Source organism: Podarcis bocagei (genome assembly GCF_964188305.1).
Source record: "Podarcis bocagei genome assembly, chromosome: 3".
Taxonomy (NCBI): Eukaryota; Metazoa; Chordata; class Lepidosauria; order Squamata; family Lacertidae; genus Podarcis; species Podarcis bocagei.
This window is the reverse complement of record NC_138127.1, coordinates 75,189,560-75,215,000: the sequence shown is the minus strand read 5'-3', so window position 1 is coordinate 75,215,000 and position 25,441 is coordinate 75,189,560. Positions and strand designations below refer to the sequence as shown.

At 42.3% G+C, this 25,441-nt stretch overlaps 2 protein-coding genes across 5 annotated transcripts in view; one reads left to right on the top strand and one right to left on the bottom strand.

The window, feature by feature from the left end:
* Positions 1-17,704, top strand: part of RBKS (ribokinase) — a 78,278-nt gene extending 60,574 nt beyond the window's left edge. For 3 of the 4 annotated variants that reach the window (XM_081186467.1, XM_081186465.1, XM_081186468.1), the window contains exon 8: positions 17,220-17,704. In XM_081186467.1, coding sequence (XP_081042593.1) covers positions 17,220-17,393 — 174 coding nt within the window. In that variant the 3' untranslated portion in view covers positions 17,394-17,704. Of the gene's footprint in view, positions 1-4,303; positions 4,579-17,219 lie in introns of those variants that run through there. The other variant, XM_081186466.1, reaches the window with a different exon arrangement.
* A 542-nt stretch (positions 17,705-18,246) lies between these two features.
* MRPL33 (mitochondrial ribosomal protein L33) lies at positions 18,247-25,137 on the bottom strand (the record flags this gene model as incomplete). The annotated part of the gene is made up of 4 exons (XM_081187125.1): positions 18,247-18,553; positions 20,467-20,573; positions 23,102-23,120; positions 24,996-25,137. 4 exons carry the CDS (start codon positions 25,135-25,137, stop codon positions 18,504-18,506), a joined length of 318 nt encoding a protein of 105 aa, XP_081043251.1. The 3' UTR covers positions 18,247-18,503.
* Positions 25,138-25,441: the final 304 nt, after the last annotated feature.

Genomic DNA, 25,441 nt, shown 5'->3' with positions numbered 1-25,441 from the left:
CAGGAAAGAACCATATGCTAAGGTACCGCCCCAAATTCTGTCACTTTACTCTTGTAATTTTCTGGGCTAAGGGATAAATGGATTTTATCTGGAATCAAAATACATGGAAATGAGCGCTGAGCATGTGTTCCATTCCGTTGGTTTTCCAGAAGTGGCTTTTACGTCATGTGAAAGCTCAGATATAGTGTGATAGGTGGACTCCTGAATTTGATAAGATGGCTACAGTGGTCTGTTTCAAATGCCATTTAAAAAATTTATTTCATACTACTTATAGTGCTGTTTAACTGCTGCATTGGGGTAGGCATTCTGCTCACTTGTAACAACAATTTCTCCACATGTGACGTTCACCTCACTCACCAGAAGGCTGTGACAGAAGTCAGGACCGTTCTCCATCCCAAGGACATTCCTCAGCACCGCCCATCCTCTTCTCAAACTCTTGCCCACTCTTTACGTATAATTTTAATGTTTCTTCAAATTCTGGATGAAAACCAAGCCAGGAAATTGCAATAGCTACTGGAATAAAATGGAAGCATATCCAAATAAACCCTGAACAAGAGTCTTTTTTAAAAAACAACAGCAACCTTTCTTTGTTTCCCAACTCTGTGGCCTAACGGCTATGACTCAGGGGGTTATAAATACTGAACTTAATCCAGTGACTAATTGCTCAAAATTCTGCGCATCAGCAGAAGTGGAACCTGTGGTTGGTTCTAATACTATCAAATGCCTTTGCTATTCAATAATATCCCTCCGAGCTTGCTATCTAGTATGCAGTTTGCCCAAAGAACAGTGATTTTTGTTTCAGTTATCCTCTTGACAATGGGGAAGAAAACAGCTGCTAGTAAATGAAGCAGTTGGCAGACAGAGTGTCTGAGGGAGACTTCTGCCGTTCACCAAAGGAGGGTGGTTAACCTTTCTCCTACCATAGCTGTTTGCACTATAGTGAAAAAATGGCCTTGACCACAGTGTGAGAAGCCTGTTAGCAGTGGCAGCTGTTAGCAGTAGGCGAGCAATTGGGCTCTAATTGTGGTTAATTGCACGCACCAGCATGGTGAGGTGGAGAGTATTATTGTAAAAAATTACGCCCCAGATAGTGATAGTATAATAGCTCCCTTTATTTATCATACAGCCAAAATAACCCTGTGACTTAGCCTTCTGCTTTCTCGCCTACAAATATGCAATCCAATGAATTTTTTGTAATACAAAGAGCCTTACAGAATAAATTAACCCACCAGCTGCTCCAATCAGCAGCTATTAAATTTTATTTAACACTGCATCTATTATTTTCTAAAGTTCAGGCTGGCCGCGAACATCGCATGACTCGAAATCATCCCCTCTGACTTGACTCACTTTATAGCAAACCAAGGTCCCTTAGATCATCCCAGCTTCTGATCCTGATACAGACCCCTCGGGGCCTTTCCGGATGATATTTTCTTTCCGCACAATAAACATGCACTTGTTGCTCATGGGTTGCAGGGGATCCGGATGTATTTCCTTCAGGAAGTGCCTCTGTTGCCAAGGGTATTTGCATTTGTCACTAGGAAGGCGACCTTCTAGATAGTGCAGTGGGACGTACAATGGAAAGTGGCGGTGTTGGGTATCATGGCTACTACTGCAGCAGGGCCTTTTTCCACAGAAGGGGCGGGGATTGAGAACCTGTGGCCCTCCAGGAATTGCTGGACATCAACTCCCATCAGGATGGACAGTGCTTAGGGATGATGATGATGATACCCAGCCCATCTGGCTGAGTTTCCCCAGCCATTCTGGGCGGCTCCCAACAGAATATTAAAAACATGATAAAACATCAAACATTAAAAACTTCCTTAAGCAGGGAGTTGTGGTTCAATACCTTCTGAAATTTCTCAGGTTCATCATCTCTGCCATCTAGCCTCAAATCTACAGTTACTTGAGATTGTGCTAAAAGAAAAAAATAAATCGGCAATGGATGCAGACTTCCCAGCCAGCTATCAGGTCCATTTCCAGCCTTCCATTTTTTAGGGAACATTTTTTAGTAAGTGATTGCCCTCCCGTTCCAGACACAACTGGATATAATCAGTCTCCTGGACTCCTGCCATTGTTCCATCTCAACTTTTCAGAGCAACTGAGAGCGCTTGCTTGACTGTAGCATCTGTTTGCCAAGTCTGAGCAGCAAAAAGAAGCTTGCTCAGTGAATGCTCCATGATTGTTCCTCATCCAATCAGTTCAACAAATAGCTTTCCTGCTACATAGCAAGGCTACTGGTCCTTCACTTTCCATTATATGGGAACTGGACCTGGTGCCATATTGATGTTGCATTGGGGATAACACAAGTATAGCTTTTAGAATAGAATCTGAACGGCCAGAGGGATTAGTCAGGCTCTGCACATGCAGACGATTCTTAGCAGGTTGAGGGATGCTGGAGTCAATATGTTTTGCAGGTATTCCTGTGGACGAGGAGCCAAATGTGAAGGAGAATGAGTCATTGTCACATGCATTTGCAGTGTTGTGTAGGAGCTCCTTGTCATGCACTAGGGCTGTTCTGGGCACCATCCCAGAAGAAAGCGGGGGACTTTCTCTGCTTCTATTTGCTAACAGACCTGTATTGTGCATCTGAGCATTTTCAAAGTCCCTTGCAAACCTTGGGGCATCTGACTACCCTTTGAGATCAGAAGGCATCATTATCCCTAATTTGCAGAGAGGATAAATGAAGCATCGGGAGGTGCACAGATTTTTCAAAGATCATCTCGACATAATGAAGCAACGGATGCGTTGCCAAAGGTTGCTCTTTGATTCACTGCCACGCAGCCAGATACTAAGCCTTGTAATACTGGATCCCAAGGGCCTGCCCTGACTAGTACAAGACAGCACCATATGATTAAAAAAAGGCATTTTCCCCACTTAGTATAAATGGCTTTTTGATCAATGAATGGAAACGTAATTTAAGCAAATTGAGCAAATGTAAACAAGGGTTTGTACGGTGCTGCTTGCAATCTTAACATATGTAGCGGGAGAGCTGGAAGACCACCCAGGTCATGGTCTGGTCTTATTTCTAAGCCACCCAGCTCCCTAATTAAATCCCTTTCTATTTCTCGTTTTAAGGGGGAGAGGGCCTGCAAGCCTTTCATAGTCTCCTTCCAGATGGGACCGAAACATTTAATGGAGATCCAGCTGTTGGAGGGATGGGAATTGTGAGCAATGCCATAAAATCAAGACATTGATGAAAATCAATATCTCATCATGCTCTCCCTCTGAGTTTAAAGAGAGCCTTGTAGCTCAAACACAAGGCAGCCCTAGGCCTTAATTTGACCAGGGCTCGGCTGCAGAACATTGCATTCACTGCCAGGGCTATCCTGGGGTGTGTGTGATATAATAAAAAAAGAATGCCTATGGGGATGTGCAGAGGGCCTGCCCCTCATTACTGAGTCGCTGGAACCAGGCACTGTATATGTAGAACAAGGGAGAAGAGCTGTCACGGCAAAAGGTGGAACTTCTCATAGCTTCAGGCGCTTCTCTTTAGACATGTTAAACACAGGACATGTCTAATGGCTCAGAGCTCTACTTCTGCTTTTCATCAGTCAGGTGAGACCATGCAGCTTCTGCACTGATACCTAGCTGCTATGATGAGGCCTAATAAATTGAAACTAAATCCTGGTAAGATGGAGGTGCTGTGGCATAGTTTCTCTCAGGTCCAGGAATCAAGGGAACAGGCTCCTTTTGGTGGAGCTGGGCTCTCCCTGAAAGAGCAGGTGCATATTCTGAGAGTGTCCTTTGATACCACCTCGTTACTGGAGACACAGGTGTCTTCCATGGCAAGAGTGCCATTGCCCAGCTCCAGTTAGCTCACCAGCTACAACAGTTTCTGAACCAGGATGGCTTGGCCACCATAATCCATGCTCTTGATAACCTCCTGCTTGGATTGCTGCGATACACTCTACATAGGGATGCCCTTGAAGATGACTTGTAACTTGGGCAAAATGTGGTGGCCTTCCTTTTGAGTGGAGCCACCAACCAGAACCACGTTACAACAATTCTCAAAGGAGGCCCAGCTTAAGATTCCACTCCAGAAACTGCACACTTAGCAATGACGCATAGGTGGGCTTTGTCTGTAGTTGCACCCTAAGCCTGCAGTGCCCTTGCCCTTGAAATTTAGATGGCTCCCACACTGCTGGCACTCTGACTTGGCTATTTCTTAACCCCCTTTTAAAATGAGATTGTTTGCTTGTTTGTTTGTTTGTTTTATTAATGCAGTACTCACCTCAAGATCTTTATATATGGCGAAAGATAAAAACCGGCAAAATAAATAATGACCATCTATCTCTTCCCACAGAAATGTATACCAGGGAACTGGGCTTTTCCCCATTGCATGTTCTGCGGCGCACATGGAGTGATAAGCAGACCTATAGCTGTGCATCTTTTTGGGGGGAGGATGTTGGTGCTCCTTAGCAGTGGAAGAATCCCAGGGGCCTAGAGGTCAAGTGCTGACCATCTGAATTTGGAGTATTTGTTTGAATTTCCATTGCACCAAACCTTTTGGTCCACCAGAGTGAAACATCACCTCACCTGTGCAGTCAAAAGTATAATAATAAATTAAACAGCTGGAAATTTCCTGCCCTCTGGCTGCCTTGCTCTGCCTGGTGGTAAAGCCAGGCCCAGTTTTAGGCTGGTATCCGGAAATTGGGCAATGATAAATATTTGTACTGCCTTCTAGTTCATACACTGCATCCAGCATGATGCATACCACCACAAATCTTCCGAAAGTGACAAACAGCATAGCACCCTTTGTTTTTATAATCTACTCCAAGCTGGTGCCCTCCTATCAGCCCAAGCCTAGCAGAAGTTGGGGTTGCCCAAATAAATTGTATTAGCTTTAGATTCAGGACAGGCAAAAGAACATTCTTCTTCATACAGTTCATGATTTGTGTATGAAATACACTAGCACAAGATGTTTTGATGACCATGGACTTCATTAGACCAGTCCTGGATAAGTCTGATAAACAGCTATCACTGGCAACCCAGCCAAATGGGAGGCATATAAATAGTAAAATTCTTCTTCTTCTTCTTCTTCTTCTTCTTCTTCTTCTTCTTCTTCTTCTTCTTCTTCTTCACCTTCACCTTCACCTTCACCTTCACCTTCACCTTCTTCTTCTTCACCTATGAGAGTAGGGTTACTATTTAGAGTCCGTGTCCCTCTGAGTACCAGTTGCTGAGACAAAATGATGCTTGATCCTTGGTCTGATTCCCCACAAGTGTACTTACGTTCTTAATGATCAAATCAGCAAGTCAGAGGAAAAGAGGATTTACTATGAGATGACACATCCATAGTTTTCTGAAAGACCTGACTCAGACTCAAAGCAATCATAACCAGGAAGGCATGAACAATTCACACAAACACACATGCACCCCCCCCCCCATTTCTTAGCAAATATTTCACAAAGATTCTTCAGTACTTGGATAAAAGTGGGTAACTTCTTCTGTGGAGCACAGTATAAATTAATGTAAATGAATACCGAGATTCTCCCCCCCCCCCGAAAAACACAGTGCAGAGCTCCTGAACATCAGTCATCATTTAAAAAAAATATTCAGCACTGGGCAAATCAACTACCCAACTGGAAACAGAATAATTGATTATTTGAAGTACTGAGTTCTCAGTTCCAACAACAAGGCTAAAGGCTGGGAGTTTGCACAGCATCAGACCTTTAGTTCTTATCTGTCTAATGAAGCAGGTATCTTCTGTCCAGAAATTCTAACAGGTTATCCCATGGTGGGTAGGCCTGTGCCACATGCAAATGAGAATAAGATCACAGTGCCAGAAATGTCCGCTGGCAAGTTTGGTAAATTATAACCAGGTGAATCAACTAAGGACCATGCACACACTTGCATTGAACAGCAAGTTAAGCCTTCATGAATGTCCCATAAAATGTGCTGCAAGACAAGAGTTGCACTAACTATTTAGAAATCAGAGATTTATGGTAGTCTGGATCCTCAAAACTAGTTGACACTATGTACGCTTTATCGCTGTGCCTGTTCCCAAGTCTGTTAAAAAATGAGACCTTTCCTATCTTCCGGGTGATTGATGGACCTTGAGAATGCAAAGTGTTACAGAGATTACAAGAATTATCAGGCTACAGAGCTCTTTTTAGGTCAATGTACAGAAGGGAGGGGAGAGATTGCCCAGGATTGATAGTTGTGTATCTCTTTAGTTCTTTTGCAAGGTACACCACAAGCTAGATAACTCTCCAGATTCCTGTTCTGCTTTGATCTTGAATGGCTTTGTGGAGTAGGATGTTTTCAAGACACTCAATCTGGGCTCATCTCTCAGGAATGCATGGGGTTAACAGTCAGCACCATTTAATCGTTTGCAAATAACCCATCAGGAAATCTGTCAGGAAGTGGGTACAAATTCCTGAGGATTGATGCAAAGTATTGCACTAGCATACTTTCCTAGCAACAGTCCATGGTCTGGTTGTGTCTGACTGATATACATGCCCTTCACAGACATGAAGGACAATGTAGTAGCTGCCTAACTGTGGAGTTCTAACAGAAATCCAAATATTTGACTATACTTGAACCAATCTGAAGTCAATAAAATATATAACATTGTGAGCTCTTGAAAGATAGATAGATCTCCAGCAACCTGTAGGTAGGGGAAAAAAACATGAAAAGTAAAACTATGTCTGTGGTGCCTGAGGCTGATGGGATTTGTAGTCCAAAACATCTATCTGTGGTGCATTTAGAACAGATCACACCAAGCTTCTAAGCGGTCACATGGATCAATATCAATTGGCAGGAAGTTATTCTCAACTGTTTTATTGAAGATTCAATGTAGTTTGATGTTGGCATGAATCACTTGGAGTAAAGATATGCATGTCATATTTGCAGATGCTAGAAAATTGGGTGGAATGACAGGTACTGGAGATTCAAAAATAATCATAATAAACTCTGTGAGTAGTAATACAGAATTTTGCTCTCGCAAATATAAGGATATCAGTGACTGAAAAGCAAAAAAGAAGAGGTTAAAGGAACTGAAGAAAAGAATGAGAGAACAGCAAGGAACAAAAAGAGGGAGAAGAGCTGTTGGCCGAGGCCATTGAAAGAAAAATTGAGAAGCGGATTGTCAGAATTGAAACAGACCAGATGCATGTTTTACCTTCTACTGTTGAGGAATGAAACAAGTTGAAACATAATTTATGGGCACTTTCCTTGGGTCCTTTGGCTATGAAACAACACAAGCCTATACTGGGAATGCTTTAAAAGTAAGGAACTAAGTGGTGAAAGAGCACAAGGACATACAGCTACAGGAGACCAACAAAACATGGTGGTGTTGTGGATTTAATCTCCATTCCACCATACTATGTCAGCCTTCCCAAAATATCTATTTTTTCGTTATACAGGGAAACCTGCCACTGGAAATACTGAACAGTGCAAACTCTGATCTAAAGTTGTTTGTGCTACTAAAAACAACAACCATCACCCATGTAGTCAAAATACTGTATGTGTGATAAAATACATAATGAGACTAAATAATGCAAAGTTAGACAAGGCGCAAACTTTTGCATGATATCTTCTGATATTTGGGGATGGGAAAAGCTCTGCGGGGCAGTGGAGCCCCATCAGAAACCAGCTTCAGCCACGCCTCTGGGTTCAAAAGCTTTAGGCTAGGGTAGGCCACCTCAGGGCTGGGAGTCAAATGTGGTCGACCAGGCCTCTCAGCCTGATCCTCAGAATTCTTCTCAGGCCACAGCCTTCACAGGCCCTACTTTGCGCCCAATTGTTTTTGCCTGACTAGAATTGCACCCTTGGACCGCGATGATGCCTCCCCGCTTGTCTGGATGGAAGATAAAGAGGGGTGTGTGATTGTGTGTAGAAACTAGTCTACTGCACAAAGCTAAATTTTACATTTGTTGCTCTGCCTGCTCTTGCCTCTGACCCCCACTTCCACTGGCAAGTGACCCTTGGAAGGTGAACCATCATGGGGGAAGTGCCCCCATTCCTGTTTTAGTCATTGCCCCACACACTTTCAACCATTTCTCCAGAGCTGAAAAGTCTAAAAGTGTACATTATAAAAATAAAAATAAAAGTGTGCTTCTGAGGAAGCTAGATTATGTGCCTGTACTGCTCTTCTCTGGAAAAACTGCAGTTAGCAGTGTTTCGCATTGATCTGACTTCCAGATCTGATACCCAGACTACACTTTACATGCAAGTGTTTAACTGCCATTACAAACACACACATTTGTATTTGTTGGGGGAGAGACACTGGAACTAATTGTATCCCCCTCTTGTCTGCTGATCACTCCCATCAAAGCCAACTTTTTCCGCCTTTAACCATGAACACACATGGACGCAGAAAGGATAGAGCAGTATCATTTAAAGTAAATTTCCTTTCTTTTTTTTCTGCTGCATTTTCCACTGAGTGCAGTGGCTCTGGTCTTGTCCACGACTTTATTACATCACTTTGTTAAAGCTGTCATTTTCCCTTGATGTCTTTAAATATATTTCATCCCTTTCAGCATTTGCTATCATTTTAAATGCAATTAGTCCGACAAAGCAGAAAAAGTACCTAAATCGACAATTGGGGTCACCAGAGCAGAATTTGACTTGCACATTGATTTCACACTTCTGGATTCCAGTTCCATATTCTTTTTTAAACGGCTGATGAATATTATTAGAGATTTGCACAATGACTCTTCCCTAAGAGGAAATAACTCTGAAAAAGAGGTTGGCAGAGGTTGCCACTGCTGGCTTGAGTGTTGTTGTTGAGGGAACGTGTAGCATACCCTTATCTTTGCAGTCCAAAGTGTCCTTTTGGCAAAGTGTTTTATTTTGTACAATGAAGAATATCCTTTTATTTTTAAAGTGGACTGGCTGGCAAGTTCTTCACAGAGGGGAAGTAAGGCTGTCCCATAAGACTATTTCCAGTTATAATGCACTTGTCCTTAAAGAGCTTCTTAGACTGTTATATAAAGCCATCATGGCTTCATGAGCCACTGAATAACCCGTTATATTTGCAGTTGATACATGTTCGAGTTCACTCAGCTTTGTCCCTCACAAGTTTATTCCGCCTAACATTTCAGAATTCTGAAAAGCCAAAAGGCTGTGTGCCCATTAGACAGCGAAGCCAAAGATCACCTTACCTCACCTTCAGGGGGAAGTAAGAAGAGACTGCTGGATCCGGCCACTGGCCCATCTGGTCCAGCATCCCTTTCTCCCAGTGGCTAACCAGATGCCCATGAGAAAACCACAAGCAGGATTGAGCAGAAGAGCATTCTCCTCTCCTGTGTTTTCCAGCCACTGCTATTCAGGAGCACTGCTGCCTACAACCATGAAGGCAGAGCATGGCCATCATAGCTAGTAGCCATCAAGAGCCCTCTCTCCCATGAATTAGTCTAACCCTCTTTGAAAGGCTTGTGGCTGTCACCGTTTCCTGTGGAGCAAGTTCCATATGTGCTGAGTGAAGAAGTATTTTCCTTTAACCTTTAATGAAGGGAGGGCCATAGCTCAGTGGTAGAGCATCTGTTTTGCATGCAGAAGGGTCCCAGGTTCAATCAGCATCTTCAGATAGGGCTGGGAGAGATCCGTCTCTGTAACTGTGGAGAGCCCCTGGCAGCCAGTGTAGCAGGCAATAGTGGGAAGACAGGCGAACTAATATCAGAGTACTGGAAGAACCAAAGGTCACCAGTGTTGAAGCAATGATTCTTCAACATCAACTTCATTGGACTGGTCATGTTGTGTGGATGCCTGATTAGTCTTCCAAAGCAACTACTCTATTCCGCACTTAAAAATGGAAAGCATAATGCTGGTGCTCAACAAAAGCGATTTAAAGACTGTCTCAAGGCAAATTTTTTAAATGTAGTATAAACACCAATAATTGGGAAACACTTGCCTTGTTAGTACTCCAACTGGAGAACAGCCTTTACCAAAGGAGTCATGGGCTTTGAAGACGCTCGAACTCAGGAAGCAAGGGAGAGATGTGCTAAGAGGAAGGCACGTTTGGCAAATCCACACCGTGATCAGCTCCCGCCCGGTAACTAATGTCCCCACTGTGGAAGGACGTGTGGATGATCCAGAATTGGCCTCCACAGTCACTTATGGACTCATTGTTAAAACCGTATTTATGGAAGACAATTTTACTAGGCTACGAGTGATCACCAAAGAAGAAGGGAGATAGATGGACCAAAAGTCTGACTCTGTATAAGGCTGACCAACATTTTGTGCCGGTATTGATTCGAGGCCATTAGGAAAGACATCACCTCTCCAGAGTAACTGAGAAAGAAGGTGGGATTTTATTTTATTTTATTTAAAACATATTTGCCGTCCCTTTCCTCCAAAGAGCTCAAAATGGCTGGCAAACAAAGTTAAAACATCCCTTACAAGTTGACGCTAAAGCTGCAGCAGGAAATAAAATACAGCTACTACTACTCTTGCCAAATAAGAGCAGGAAAATAAAAAGTGCCCCCACCCCACCCCCTTAACATGGGAGAGAGATTGTCTCTGTATATGAGGGATCCATTCTTAGCTGCAGTGACTAAATAAGATTTTGCGAGAGATTGCCCTTTATGATTTTGTCTACGCCTTTTTTTAAAAAAAAAAAATTGCAGCTAAGCAAGTGGCCACCAGCAAATCTTGTGGGAAATGCATTCCATAATTTTGTGGTTTCCAAAAATTCCCTTTCGTCAGTATTGAACTTACTGCCAAGGAATCTTGATGTGAAAATCCAGCTGTTTTTTTGAGACAGAGAATAATTTCTCTCTGTACACATATTCCACATCTTTATAAACTGCACTTTCATTTTAAAAGCACAGGCATATTGGACTTTCCCCCACAGGGAAATGTCAGGGTGCCTGTCTGCACCCCACGACTCCAAGCAGAATTCTCAGGGAATTCCAGAAATGGTGAGGGAAATAGGTGTCTCCCAACAATTCTCAACACCCTTCACAAACTACATTTCCCAGGATCCTTTGGGGAAAGCCGTGACTGTTCAAAGCACAGTGGTACCTCGGGTTACATACGCTTCAGGTTACATATGCTTCAGGTTACAGATTCCGCTAACCCAGAAATAGTACCTTGGGTTAAGAACTTTGCTTCAGGATGAGAACAGAAATTGCGCAGCGGCTGGGGGAGGCCCCATTAGCTAAAGTAGTGCTTCAGGTTAAGAACAGTTTCAGGTAAAGAACGGACCTCCGGAACGAATTAAGTACTTAACCCGAGGTACCACTGTAGTATGATACATTGCAGATGGGGCCTTGGTCATGCTTAGAACATACCGTATTTTTCGCTCCATAGGACGCACTTTTTCCCTCCTAAAATGCAAGGGGAAAAGTCTGTGCGTCTTATGGAGCGAATGTGTGTTCCCTGGAGCCAAATCGCTGTTGTCCTGTGCTCCTGGGCTGCTCTTTGGGGGTGGGGGAGGAGCCACGGTGCTCTGCCGGCAGCCTCTGCTTTCCCCGAAGTCCCGACAAGGTTTGCAAGCAGCGGGAAGGCTGTGCGCTCCCGGGCTGCTCTTTGGGGGTGGGGGGAGGAGCCACGGTGCTCTGCCGGCAGCCTCTGCTTTCCCCTGAAGTCCCGACAAGGTTTGCAAGCAGAGGGAAGGCTGTGTGCTGCTGGGGTGCTTTTTGGGGGTGGGGGGGAAAGCCACACTGCTCTGCCTACAGCCTTTGCTTTCCCCTGAAGTCCCGAAAAGGTTTGCAAGGTTTGCAAGCAGAGGGAAGGCTGTGTGCTGCTGGGGTGCTTTTTGGGGGTGGGGGGGGAAGCCACACTGCTCTGCCTACAGCCTTTGCTTTCCCCTGAAGTCCCGACAAGGTTTGCAAGGTTTGCAAGCAGAGGGAAGATTGTGTGCTGCTGGGGTGCTTGGTGGGGGTGGGGGTGGGGAGCTACACTGCTCTGCCTACAGACTTTGCTTTCCCCTGAAGTCCGGACAAGGTTTGCAAGGTTTGCAAGCAGAGGAAAGGCTGTGTGCTCCTGGGGTGGAGGGTGGGGGTGGGGAGCAGCAAATTGCTGTCTCTCAGTGCCTCCTAATTCAACTGCAAAGGATTGCCTAACTGGATTCTGAGCTCCATTTGAAGTTTACAAATAGTAAGTTTGGGGATTTCTTCAAGTAGCAGTTTTGGGGAAGTAGTCATAAATACATGCAAAGCATCTCTACAAACCAGTAATAGTAATTTCAGCTAAAAATGAGCAGGTATCTGGCTCAGGAACAGTTTAAACTGCACAGCTATAACCAGACATCCAGTGTGTGTGGACCATGTTCCTAGTAGCTAATCTTTACTGCTGAAAAGAGGCTCTGATATTCCACTCCAACTCTATAATTCATTATACAAATTCTTACAAGTACAGTCCACCTATACTAAACCAAAAACATTGTGTTCTCTTGGTATTGAATGGAAGCTATTTATCTGCCCTCTTTTCCTCCTCTGTTCTTTGCTCAGTCACTCCATTTTGAATCTTCCTTTCAAAACAACCATGTCTGTTTTGAGAAAACTTCAGAGATTTAGGAACTGGAGCACAATCATTTGATCTTTAGCTTCACAGTATTTTAATATTCTTTTGGAAGCCGCCCAGAGTGGCTGGGCAGGCCCAGCCAGATGGGCGGGGTATAAATAATAAATTATTATTATTATTATTATTATTATTATTATTATTATTATTATTATTGTTATTGTTGTTGTTATTATTATTATTATCATCATCATCATCATCATCATCATCATCATCATCATCATCTTTTTGCTGTTCCTCCATACTCCAAGCACTTCTCATTTGCACAGCCCTGGTTTCTCTCCCTGACTATTAATATTCTTGATTAATAACAGTAAAATGCTCAAATTTTAGTTTTTGTGACTGCTGCCAATACTGACTTCCCAGTGATAATGAAAACAGCTACATTATAATGGAATGTGTCCTTTTTCCATTCTCATCATTATATACCATGGCTCGCTTTAAAGCAGCAAAGTGGACAGGAGCCACACACTTTGCTGTTTTAAATAGTTTAGTACAAAATTTGAGTCAGATTTTTTTTCTTGTTTTCCTGCTCTAAAAACTTGGTGCGTCTTTTGGTCAGGAGCGTCCTATGGAGCGAAAAATACGGTAACCATTGGACTCAGTGGGATTTGTTGTTGCAAGGCTGCAGAAGGTTTTTCACCCCAAGGGCCACATTTGCTTCTGGGCAATCGTCCTATACACCCACCCGTCTCTAACCTCCATCCAAGTAAGCAAGAAGCATTATTAGACTGCGAGGACACATTCCAAAACACAGGCAAAAACACTCACGGCCAGAAGCAGGGTTGATGAGAGGGTGCAGCCTGGAGAGAGCCCCAAAGGCTACCCAGAGGCCTGTTAGGGCTGCATTTTGCCCCTGGGTCTGAGGTTCCCCACTCCTGTGTTAGTGGAATGTGGATCAAGTTTTCGTGGAGGGTTAACTAAAACAGTGGCTCCCACTGTCCAAATTTGCTTGGCACGATGACCCATCATTCTATTATCACATGAATTTTGGACTTTTAGTCTTCAGCAGCTGTCAGTTTCATGCATCTTAAATGTAAGTTTGCCTATTTATAACCATTACCCAAGGCATCCAAATTTACTTAACGCCTCTATTAAAGTAGAATTCGTTGAACTATTTATAGTACTTAGAAAGTTATTAACAGTTTTTAATGGGAATGTAAGAATACCAGTCTTCTAATTGCAAGATATTGCTTCCTAAGTTATAAAAATCTGGTCCAAAAAATATGGTTATACAAGTGATGTTAAATATAACAAACTGAATATTCAAAATAGTTTTTCCACAATAAAGCCAATTTGGGCAAGTGTTAGTGGGATGGCTGAGCTTGCTTTTTGGCAATGTGTAGGGTTTGATGGTTGTCAGGCATAGCCTCAGATCATTATGGATACATAGCCTTTTATTTCATCTTCATAGCAGTCTCTGCAGAAAAACCTGCTTCTCAAAAATCTGTACCACCAAATGAAAGCACAAGCATATCTTAAGCCACAAGCTCAGGCTACTCAATAGTAACTAAGTTCTCTCTGTGTGTGTATGTGTGTAAAAAGAAGCCAAAATTCAGAAAACCTCACTTCCAAAAAGAATTGTCTTTGAAGGTCAAATCACATGGCTATTCGATAAGCTGTTCCTTTTGAACAGATAAAAACAACTTTGTGGCATCAGCTGCAAATGGGTTTTCCACCCACTGAAGCATCTCTGTTTCTTCAGCAGAAAAGTAGTGGACAAATTCTGACTAAGCAGTTCCCAAGTGTTAACACAAGCGTTTTCTACATTTGGTTACAAGTGTCAACACAGCATTATAATATGACGACAAATCAAAAAGTTCTAAGAGGTAATATCATGCAAGTTGAGGATGAAAAGCAAGAATTGTTTGGGGTTTATTTATGTAGCCTGTCTGCTACTTGCCCAGGCTTCGAGACCCATAGGCTGGAACTAAAACTTCGCCTCCTTTCCCTTCCCTGATTATAAGGTCGGTGGAGGGTGCCTTGGTAGTTCCATCACCCTCAGATGCAAGGGTGGTGGCAGCCCAGCAGAGTGCATTCATTGAAGGGATCCAAAGGGTCATCCAGTCCAACCCCTGCAATGGAGGAATCTCAACTAAAACATCCATGGCAGATGGCTATCCAACCTCTGCTTAAAAACCTCCAAGGAAGCAGAGCCCACCACCTTCCAAGGTAGTCCATTCCACTGTCAAACAGCTCTTGGCACCAGAAAGTTCTTCCTGATGTTTAGTCACAATCTCCTTTCTTGTAACTTGAAGCCATTGGTTTGGGTCCTACCCTCCAGAGTAGGAGAAAACAAGCTTATTCCATCTTCCACATTACAGCCCTTTTAGACATTTGAAGATGACAATCATATCTCCTCTCACTCTCCTCTTTTCCAGGCTAAACATACCCAACTACTTCAACCCTTTCTCATAAGGCTTGGTTTCCAGGCCCTTGATCATCTTGGTCACACATTCTAGCTTGTCAATATTCTTCTTAAATTGTGTCACCCCAACTTGGACACAGTACTCCAGGTGTGGTCTGACCAAGGCAGAATAGATTACTACTATTACTTCCCTTGATCTGGGCACTATATTTCTGTTGATGCAACCTGGAATAGCATTAGCTTTTCTTTTCTTTTCTTTTCTTTTCTTTTCTTTTCTTTCTTTTTTGCTGCCGCATCAATGAGTGCTAGTAGGGACAGGAGGCAGCCAGCACAGGGCTTACATTTCCAGCTGTATAAACTGAAGGAAGCAGAAGTGCATCAAACAGCCTTTTAGAACCTGCAGCTGTACAGAAGCACAGCTGGATTTCAGAATTAAAGAACTACATATGGAAAGCAGGATGAAGGCACGTCTGCTACAAACTTGGTGGGTGGGTGGGTGGGTAAAGGTACCCCTGCCCGAACAGGCTAGTCTTGACAGACTCTGGGGTTTGTGCGCCCATCTCACATCTATTGGCCGGGGGCCAGCGCTGTCCGGAGACACTTCCGGGTCACGTGGCCAGCGTGACAAAGCTGCATCTGGCGAGCCAGCGCAGCACACGGAACGCCGTTTACCTTCCCGCTGGTAAGCGGTACCTATTTATCTACTTGCACCCGGGGGTGCTTTCGAACTGCTAGGTTGGCAGGCGCTGGGACCGAGCAGCGGGAGCGCACCCCGCCGCGGGGATTCGAACCGCCGACCTTTCGATCGGCAAGCCCTGGGCGCTGAGGCTTTAACCCACAGCGCCACCCGCGTCCCTGGGTGGGTGGGTAGGCACGTATTAATACATTGGGCTGCAGAACTTTAAAGACTAAGGATGACTCCTAGAAAGTAACCAGGGGGATGTGGGTTGTACAAGTTTGAAGTCTGGAATACGTTTGTTTGTATTGCTTCTCCTTAAAGCACCTTGAAGACTAATCTTGTCCAGATGCCACTAATGTGAGAGGTTGCTAATCTTTTCACTAAGCCACTGTTTCATATTTGTCCCTGCTACTCACATTGTACCTTGCAGATTTGTACTGCAGTTTGGAGAATGAATGTTCAATGAATGGTGATCATTTGACACAAAATTTTGTGAATAAGAACATAATACATAAGGAGAGCCCTGCTGGATCAGACTAAAAATTCTTGCTGAAAATTCAAAAAATTAACTTTCTTTTTCATATGCGATAGTAATATAAATAAGAAAAAAGACAAGCATATGACATTTTTCAGTAGCACATTCCACTGCATCTTTTATTACTATTGGCGTATGTGAAGGCATCTTTACAATCCGACCGCGAAGAATATGTTACAGGTTAGGAGCAGCAAGAATTTGCTGTGCAAAAAAGTGGAGACAACCTACTACCCTCTCTATTAAAGTATGAGAACTTGTTACAATGGCTAGGTTAACTCATTATCTTAGAAGTAAGGGAGGCAAACAAAGCCAACATCATCTTATGAATAGATGGATAAACTTCTTAATTTCTCATTGTAGCAGGAGGTGGGTCTCAAGCACATAGCTGTTGAGTTACAGTATTTTAATATGTAATCAGAGGTTGAAACTTTATTACGATTTATAAAACATTTATGAGAATTGTATAACATAGAATAAGCCAATCCATCAGAATGGGAGAAAGAATACTTGTAATTTTGTCACATAGCCGTCATGGGTAGCAGCTACTGATCACTTTATTCTCCATCTCCACAAGCTCAGAAATATACCAGTGAATTTAAGTCACTTATACATGAGAGTCAACATTTACTTCTGTGTTCTTAAGGTAGGGAAATAAACACCCTCCCACCAGATGTCAAAGAGAAAAAAACTCCCAGATTTTTAGAAGACATCTGAAGGCAGCTCTGTTTAGGGAAGCTTTTAATGTTTAATAGAGTATTGTATTGTATTGTATTGTATTGTATTGTATTGTATTGTATTGTATTGTATTGTATTGTGCTGTATTGTATTGTAATATTCTGTTGGAAGCCGCCCAGGGTGGCTGTGGAAACCCAGCCAGATGGGTGGGGTATAAATAAATAAATATAATAATATTCAAAAGTGTCTGAAAATAGTAATCCAAGATTACTGTAATTACAGTAATCACTGTTTATAGGTCGTCACCAAATTCTAGCCATTCACTGCAGAGCACACATGTACATAAATGTATTTTCATAAAATCTGAATTTAAATGTATATTCAAACTCAGATTTCATGGAAATACTTATTTGTTTAGGCAAACTGTTTTCCTTTGCAGGACTTTCTATTTAACTACGTTTGAAGGAGCAGTAACTTTGGTTTGTCTCTTTCAGGGAGCAGGCGACAGCTTTGTGGGGGCACTGGCTTTCTACCTGGCTTACTATCCCAACCTGCCTCTAGAAGAAATGCTGCGGAACAGTAACTTCATTGCGACGATTAGTGTCCAAGCAACAGGGACACAGGCTTCCTATCCCTATAGAAAGGACTTGCCCAAAGACCTATTCTAACCTGCCCACTGCACTGTCACAATGGTGGTCCACTAATTTTCAATTTGTAAGATAATGTATAATTTCAACAATTTCTACATATATCTGAAAGGAGACAACTGTATCGAACACATTCTTATACGTAGGTCCTGGCCCCTAATAAGGTGTGCAGGGTACCATTCACTGCAGGGTCTTTCCAGGACGCTGTGAAATACTTGACTTCAGATCTGTGAATGAGACACTCCCATTCCTCAGTTAAGGGATGTGAAGAGATGCAGTTTGGTTTGATGTTGTTATGATGCCTTAATTATAATAAATGTTTCACAAAATAATTTCTGAAGTTGTGATCTCAAAATGGCAAGTTTTTTTTTAAGAATAAAACTTCTTAGGTAACTGAATTTTCTTTGTTGGAAAACACAGCTGATAAATTTAGAAACAATGTTGTTCAGTGTTTACACTGGACCTGCTAGCACAACAAATACTTAACGAAAGGCTAGCTGACCAGGCAATGGAGTATTGTAGCAGCTCGCTCTGTCAAGTATATATATATATTTTTGGAATGGCTGCTTTAGGCAAAATTAATTAGCTGTTCCAAAAAAAGCCTTCAATGAAGTTGAATTTAATACTGGTTTCACTGGAAACATTTTCAAGTATGATTATGTAATTATGTACCCAGTAAGCTGTAGCTGTAAAGGAACATCCCCTTGAAGTTGGCTGCTGATTATTTGTGTGTCTTCTGTGGTTGGATGCCTAAGAAAACTTTGGAAACTGTTCGACTAAGGTCCTACTAGAAGTTTTAATATTATTGCTATGTGAAACAAGCATTTCAAGACTGCAGGCAGTTCCACAGTGGTGTTGAAATGAAACACACAGAGACAAGGGAATTTTATTTTTATTTTTTTTAATTGAGAGCTGTAAAATTAACTATAAATATGTTGTTGCTTATGATGATCCATGGCTAGACACAAAAAACTTTCTTTTTCTACATTGTTCTCTTTCACAATGGTCTTCAAATTACAGGAGACAGCTATCTCAGTCCATTTCCTCTCCTTTCTGAGAACACTACGGGGCTAGCATTTCCTCCTATGAGTGTGCCTCGTGTATGAATCAATCATTTTTGCCAGTTGTCGTCTACAGGGAACGGACCTTTTTCAGCTCTTTGAAAAGGACACGCTGTTTGACTATAGACAGAAAATGAAAGAAAGTTAGTTTAGGTTTTGAAAAGGCTTTATCAAACCTACATACCTAACCACTGACCAGCTCAGTCATGTGTATCTTGCCATGTATCTTGCTTTTTTTGGAAGCATGAATAATCAACACCACAGTTTACAAAAACAGCAGCAGAGCAGTCACAAATACAGGTGTGTATCTGTTCTTATGAATTAGAACACTGCACGGGGGAAAAACAGAATTTTACTATTGTCTCCTTTTAAAACAAGGAAGAAAACATAGTCTGTGTTTACAATTCTAGTCCAGTTTACATCACTGACATACTTGGGGCTGCCTCTTAAAATGGTTTGGAAGCTTCAGCTGGTGCAAAATTTGAAGGCCAAGTTGCTCACCAGAACAAGACGGTTTGAGAATATAATGCCAATCCTGGCTGCCAATTAGTTTCTGGGCCCAATTCAAAGTGCTGGTGCTAACCTATAAAACCTTACATAGCTCAAGACCTCAATCCCTGAGCCTCTCCCCATATTAACAGACCCAGACCTGCAGTCGTCATCCGAGGCTCTTCTCTATGTCCCCCATCCCTGAGAGGTTCGGTGGATGAAAATACAAGAATGGGTCTTTTTTTCTGGTGGCTCCCCGTCTGTAGTATGCTCTCCCCCCCCCCACCCCCCGAGGTTCACCTGGTGCCATCATTACATGTCTTTAGGTGCCAGGCAAAAACATTCCTTTTTAAGCCTTTGGACATTAAATAATCTATGGCTTGTTAAATATGGGAGGACCGTTATTATGATTCTTTAATTTTTATGTTGTGTATTGTTATGCTCTGTATTATTATTTTTTTATTATGCTGCGTAAATTATGTTCTTAATGTTGTACACTGCCCAGGGATCTTTGCATAAAGGGTGGTATGTAAATTAATAATAATAACTTCTAAAATAGCTTTTTCAATTGCCTTATATAAGCAATGAGACCTGCAGTTCGTTCTAGCTAAATATACTCACATCATCTTCATATTCATCTTTAATGTGCATGTTCCTAACTCTCTAAATACTGAGTCTAATATGGCAGGGCAGGGACAGTTGCACAAGGAGCAAGGCAGATGACCAGCTCCTGAATTTCTACTTACAAAGCTGATCAATATTGTCTACTGTTAATATTTTAACTCATTTGGATTGTGTCACTGAAAATCTCTCCCAGCACCACAGCATCTTCCTGACTGTGATAGTGAAATGAATACATTTTAACATGTCATTGCAATGTCTAAATATGTGTATTTACATGTTCCTGGACTTATCACATAGACACGTGCATCATTAGAAAAAAGAATAACAATGGGAAAGACGAGCTTCCAGGCGCACTTAAGGCCACTATGTGGCTTTTAAGCTAGTAAATAAGCTGGTGAATTGGCCAGTTTGCTTTTTAGCCAATAAATAAGCTGGTGAATTCAAGTGTTCTAGACTCTTCTGTATGCTCTTTTATTAAGCAAAAGCTAAAATCCTTGCAGTTTTTACAGCTTCCCTAGAGAAAAAAGGGAAGCTATTGCACCAATCACTTAAAACTGAAGAATAAAAACAATTTTTACATTTGAAAAAGCATCCTCTAAAAGCAAGCTACTATTTCATATAAAATTTAACTTTTACCTTTGATTAAAAAGACTAAAAATTAATATAATTTTCATTTCAAGCTGGGAACAGGTCTTGATTTCATCCACTGTTATGTGCCACTCCACACTCTGCCACTGTCATCCTATACAGCTCAGAGATTTTTTAAGAAAACACTGTGACCCACTGTTCCTTCTAAAACTGCCAGGATATTTCAAAGGATGAATGTTTGGAATACAATTTGAATATGCATATTATTCACATTCAATAAGTGGTTAAGATAAAAAAAAATACCCCTTGTAAAGCATCCCCCAACTTCTTACCTATAGGATCGTATTTCAATTTAACTAACTTTTCTTCAAGTCGGCCTCTTTTCATGTTGAAAGCAAAACCTGTTCCTGCTTCACTCAACATCCGCACAAGGATATACCTAGAACGATAAACAAAAAGTGGAACTACTGCCTGCCATTTATTCTTACTGCTTTACCTTAATTCATAATATAATTTCTAGAGGCATGATTAATAATTTTAGTTTATTTACTAAGTTTAGATAAAGTTACATGTTGCCAAAACTTCACTATAATTATATTTGCAAAAGATTTTGTCTAATAAACTGTAAACTACAATTAGTGTTATAAATATTAAAGATAACAATTCCTCTATTTCATTGCTCATTACACTAAAACAAAATGAAAACAGCATTTGAAAAACACACACAACAGCTGTGCTTTCTAAAAAAGATGACCACATGGCTAAGCCCCTTGTTGGCATACATCAGACTTGAGAGACAATGGAGTGCACCTCTAGGAATGAAGTCAGATCACTGGAGAATCATAGCGCCTGCTGTAGCTGCAGAGATAGGTAACTCGTAACTGCTGCCTCCCACATTGATTTTGCTGCATTAGCAGCACCAAAGTGACCTCTCTGGGGTGCAAGCCTGGGCAGTGTGTATGGAGGTTCTGGGCTGCCCAGATGACAAGACTCTCCTCTTGGCCTCACTGATGTGGTCCAAAGGAAAGGAAAGCAATATGATTGCCACCAGCTTGGCTGCACTCTCCATTATTTTATTATTAAGACAGACTTACATTTACACTCTTAACAGAGCAATCCTTTGTATGTCTATTCAAAAATAAGTCTCATTTACTTCAATGGGGCTTTCTCACAGGTAAGTGTGTAAAACATTGCAGACCTAATCTTCTGAACCAGAAATGATTTTTCACCATCCAACAGATGGGTGGTTGTTATTAAGTCCCTTTATTTGGATGCTGTTGAGGCTGAGGTCAGTTTCTTCCCTTAAAACCTGTCTTTAAGTATGCATTTTAGTAATTTGATTAAACTACTAAAATTAGAGGGATATTTTCAGAGCTGCAGGGGCTTAGCAATAGCTCCACTGAAGGCTGATTTTTTCAAACTCTACAAGACTGTTTAACTTCTCCCCATCATCCCCACCTATTAGCAATTTGTATGCAAGGGTTTGTGCCCTCCAAAAATAAAAGCAACTTTAGTATCACTCCTTCCAGAAGGAGGGAATCTTCCCTTGAATTTACCCAGCAGCTTAAGTGGTAAGAGTTCTGCAGCAGTACTCATGATCTACCATATATAGTTTCACAGCAGAGCTCTCTATAGGCCTGAACCACTGGTATAACAAACGAAGCATAACTTAAGCATTTAGTCTTCGAACAGAGTCAAAAATCTAACAGACAGTAGCCCTAAACTGTTCTTGAAGTCATTACTCCAAATTTTAATTTGATGATGTGGCAATAATGGTAATAACTATTAATGTGTTTTTGGAAGTTACTTCAGATTAAATTTCAGTTGGGGAATAGAAACCCAAGACAGCACTGCCATTATTTATTTCATGAAATATATATACTGCTGAAATGTAAAAAACACAACAACCTCAAAGTGGTGAGTGCTTCTATGAGTGCCAGGTTGTCTTGAACCATTTGAAAGACTCACTGCATAGTGCAATCAAACTAGACAGTCATACCTTGGAAGTCAAACGCCTTGCAAGATTAACGTTTTAGCTCCCAAATGCCACAAACCTGGAAGTGATTGTTCCAGTGTGCAAATATTCTTTAGAACCCGAACATCTGTCACAGCTTCCGATTGGCCGCAGGAGCTTCCTGAAGCCAATTGGAAGCCATGCCTTGGTTTCTGAACATTTTGGAAGACAGATGGACTTCCGGAACGGATTCCGTTCAACTTCCAAGATACGACTGTACTTAATTTTAAAGCTGAACTAGACTTGTCTCTGATCCATGAAGTCCTGTTTTTCAGAGTTGTGAGTACCACTCCCAATTCACAGAGCTGCATCCTATTAACAGGGCAATCCTATCAGAAGGAAGTCCTAGTGTTCAATGGGACTTACTCAGGTAAATTGTGTTAGGATTTTACCCCAAGTCATGGTCAGTGTAGACCCACTGAAATCAACAGGCATGACTAAGTTTACAAATTTCAATGAGCCAACTCTTGAGTATGACTTAAACAGATACAACTCATACTTTACTACAGTAGCATTCTGTGTTTCTCTCTTCAGGCTTCAAGATTTCACTACATATTCCTCATGAGTCCATTGTCACTATTACTCACAAGTGAACAGTACCTTGCTCAAACAATTCAAAGCCCAAATATCTTGCTACAATAGGTACTTGCCTAACTAGCCAATATGTTTAACAAAATCATTTGCAGGCAACATTGTTACTGAGTTATTAAACAACACTATCAGGCTATATCAGGCCCCAATTCCTCATACACATTGCTCACATGAAATCTTCTGTGGACAAGTCCTTTCCAGTTGTAGAAGAATGGCAGTGACACGTCTACAGATAAGCAAGAGTCTACTGCAGAAAATCCACAATCTCCATAGACAAAAGCACCAAGACTGCACTGGGACACTGATAACTGCAACTACAATGCTAAGCAAAAGAACCATAGTAGTAGGGAGTTTTCACTTACTTTGATTTGCTCTTGGCCACTGGTTTTGCAGAACAGGAAAGAAAAAGAGAAATTATTTTACCATCATGTTTCTTATCAAAATTATACTTGCTGAGAAATTGCTTTATTATTTAAATGAATTTCTAAATGCAGAAAGATACACCAAACTACTGTTTAATTGTTTGTGTAAGTGTTTTTCCATCTGAAGCAGATGGGTCAGAAAGCTGGAACAGAAGCTGGGTTCCAAAGCTCTAAATCCTCAATCAGCATGGACAGTGGCCAAGAATAACAAGTTGTAGCCCAACATCTGGACAGCCACAGGTTCCCCCATCCCTCTTCTAAAGCAATAGGGCTATGAAATTCTAATTATTTTCACTGAGGAGGTTCATCGATGGCACTGCAACATCTATTAAGAGTAAATATTTCATTCTGCCACACAGCTTTGCTTCAGACCTTCCCCAATTTATGCCTTGTCTTCGTTAATCTCTTATTCTATCTTCTAACACAATTCACTGGGAAGAATCCCCGTTTGCCTGCTAAAATATATACTTTTCAGTAGGCATATTAACTTTCTATTTATTTATTTTTATTGCATTTATATCCCATCTTTTCTCTAATGAGTCCAAGGTAATATACATGGTCCTCCCCCTCATTTAATCCCCACAACAACCCTGTGAAGCAGGTTGGGCTGAGAGACAGTGACACTAAGAGGCATGTTCTGCATTCATAATACTTCCATCTATCCCAAAACAAAATCCTGATCTGTAAAACGAACTGCAGCAAGCTGTCATTCAATGGATAACATGAATAAAACCTATTTTCTCTAGTTGTGAAAACCACAGGGAAATGATGAAAATTAGTGCTATGTAGATCAATCTTATATTTTTTTTCCAACTGCTGGTGAATGAGGCTAAAGGGCTCTAGGCACACTTAAATTCTTAGGTATGGCCTAAAAAAACACACCATGTGAACATGAAAATGTGTAGGTCAGGAAAACTCACCAAGGAGCTAGTGTTGGCCATGGTTCCCTGGCAAAGCATGCTCAATGGCAAACTTGGGTTTTCCTTTTTATAACGCCTAATGGACTTAACTGTCAGGGGTCCTTTACCTTCACTGCGATATTTAGAAGAAACTGCATCCTGCCCATCTGAGTGAGCAATACAGCGTTCTTCAAAGAATGCCGGCCGTCTGTGTCAGCATCTTGCTTACAGATTTTTGCCTTGATGTGTATAGTACAGTACATTATTATTGCATATACCATGGCTACCTTTTTAAAATACAGGGAGCTCGAGTGCTGCATTTGGGTGATAATGTTAATTAGGTTGGGGGGCCGTGTTCAAATCCCCACTCGGGTGAGTCAGCCACCGATTAATTCTCAGCCTAGCCTTCCCCGTTGGACTGTCATGAGGATAAAATGGGGAGGAGGGGAAAGAGAGGGAGCGGGAGAGAACCACACAAGCTGTTTGGAGGAAAGGCAGGGGAAAGCATTTAACGGAAGACGAAGGTGCTTTTCGGGGAAAAGTAATACAAGGAGTCGCATCGAGCTGCCCTGTTTCATCGTCAAGTGACCTTGGATCAAGTGTCACAGGCGAAGTGACCCCTGCGAAGTACAGTGGTACCTCAGGTTAAGTACTGAATTTGTTCCTGAGGTCCGTACTGAACCTGAAACTGTTCTTAACCTGAAGCACCACTTTAGCTAATGGGGCCTCCTGCTGCCGCCGCGCGATTTCTGTTCTCATCCTGAAGCAAAGTTCTTAATCTGAAGCACTATTTCTGGGTTAGCGGAGTCTGTAACCTGAAGCGTCTGTAACCTGAGGTACCACTGTACTGAAAAGGTAAGGAACTCTCACTGTGAGGAACTACAAGCCCCGGCCACCCAACCCTTCTCCATCCCAGTAGCGGCGCTTTCTCTAACCAGGTACCCCCGGGAACCATGGCGCCTCGGCCCAGGCCCATCCATCCCGGGGGCGCGGCAGGCAGCCGTTTCCCCAAAGGGCCCTTCCGCCTTTCCCCGCCGCCTCCCCCGCCCACTCACAATTGGCCACGGTCAGAAACATGGCGGCGGCAGCAACAACGACAGCCGGGCTCCGCCGCCCACGAAGGCTTAGCCAGCCGTCCGCCTCAAAGCGACCGCCACCGTTTAGCGCTTCCGGGGCGTGCTCATTTCCACTTCCGGGTCCCAAGCCACCTCCCGGCTCACCCTGAGGGGGGGAAACGAAAGCGCTCGATGAAGCTCCTCCTCCTTGCTTCCCATTGGCGCGCTCTCCGGCGTTGGCCCCGCCCCTAAGCTTCCTCTTCTTGCTTTCTAGGGCCCGTTCCCGCCTCCTTCACGACGTTGTCGCTTTACGGCTCTTCCGAACA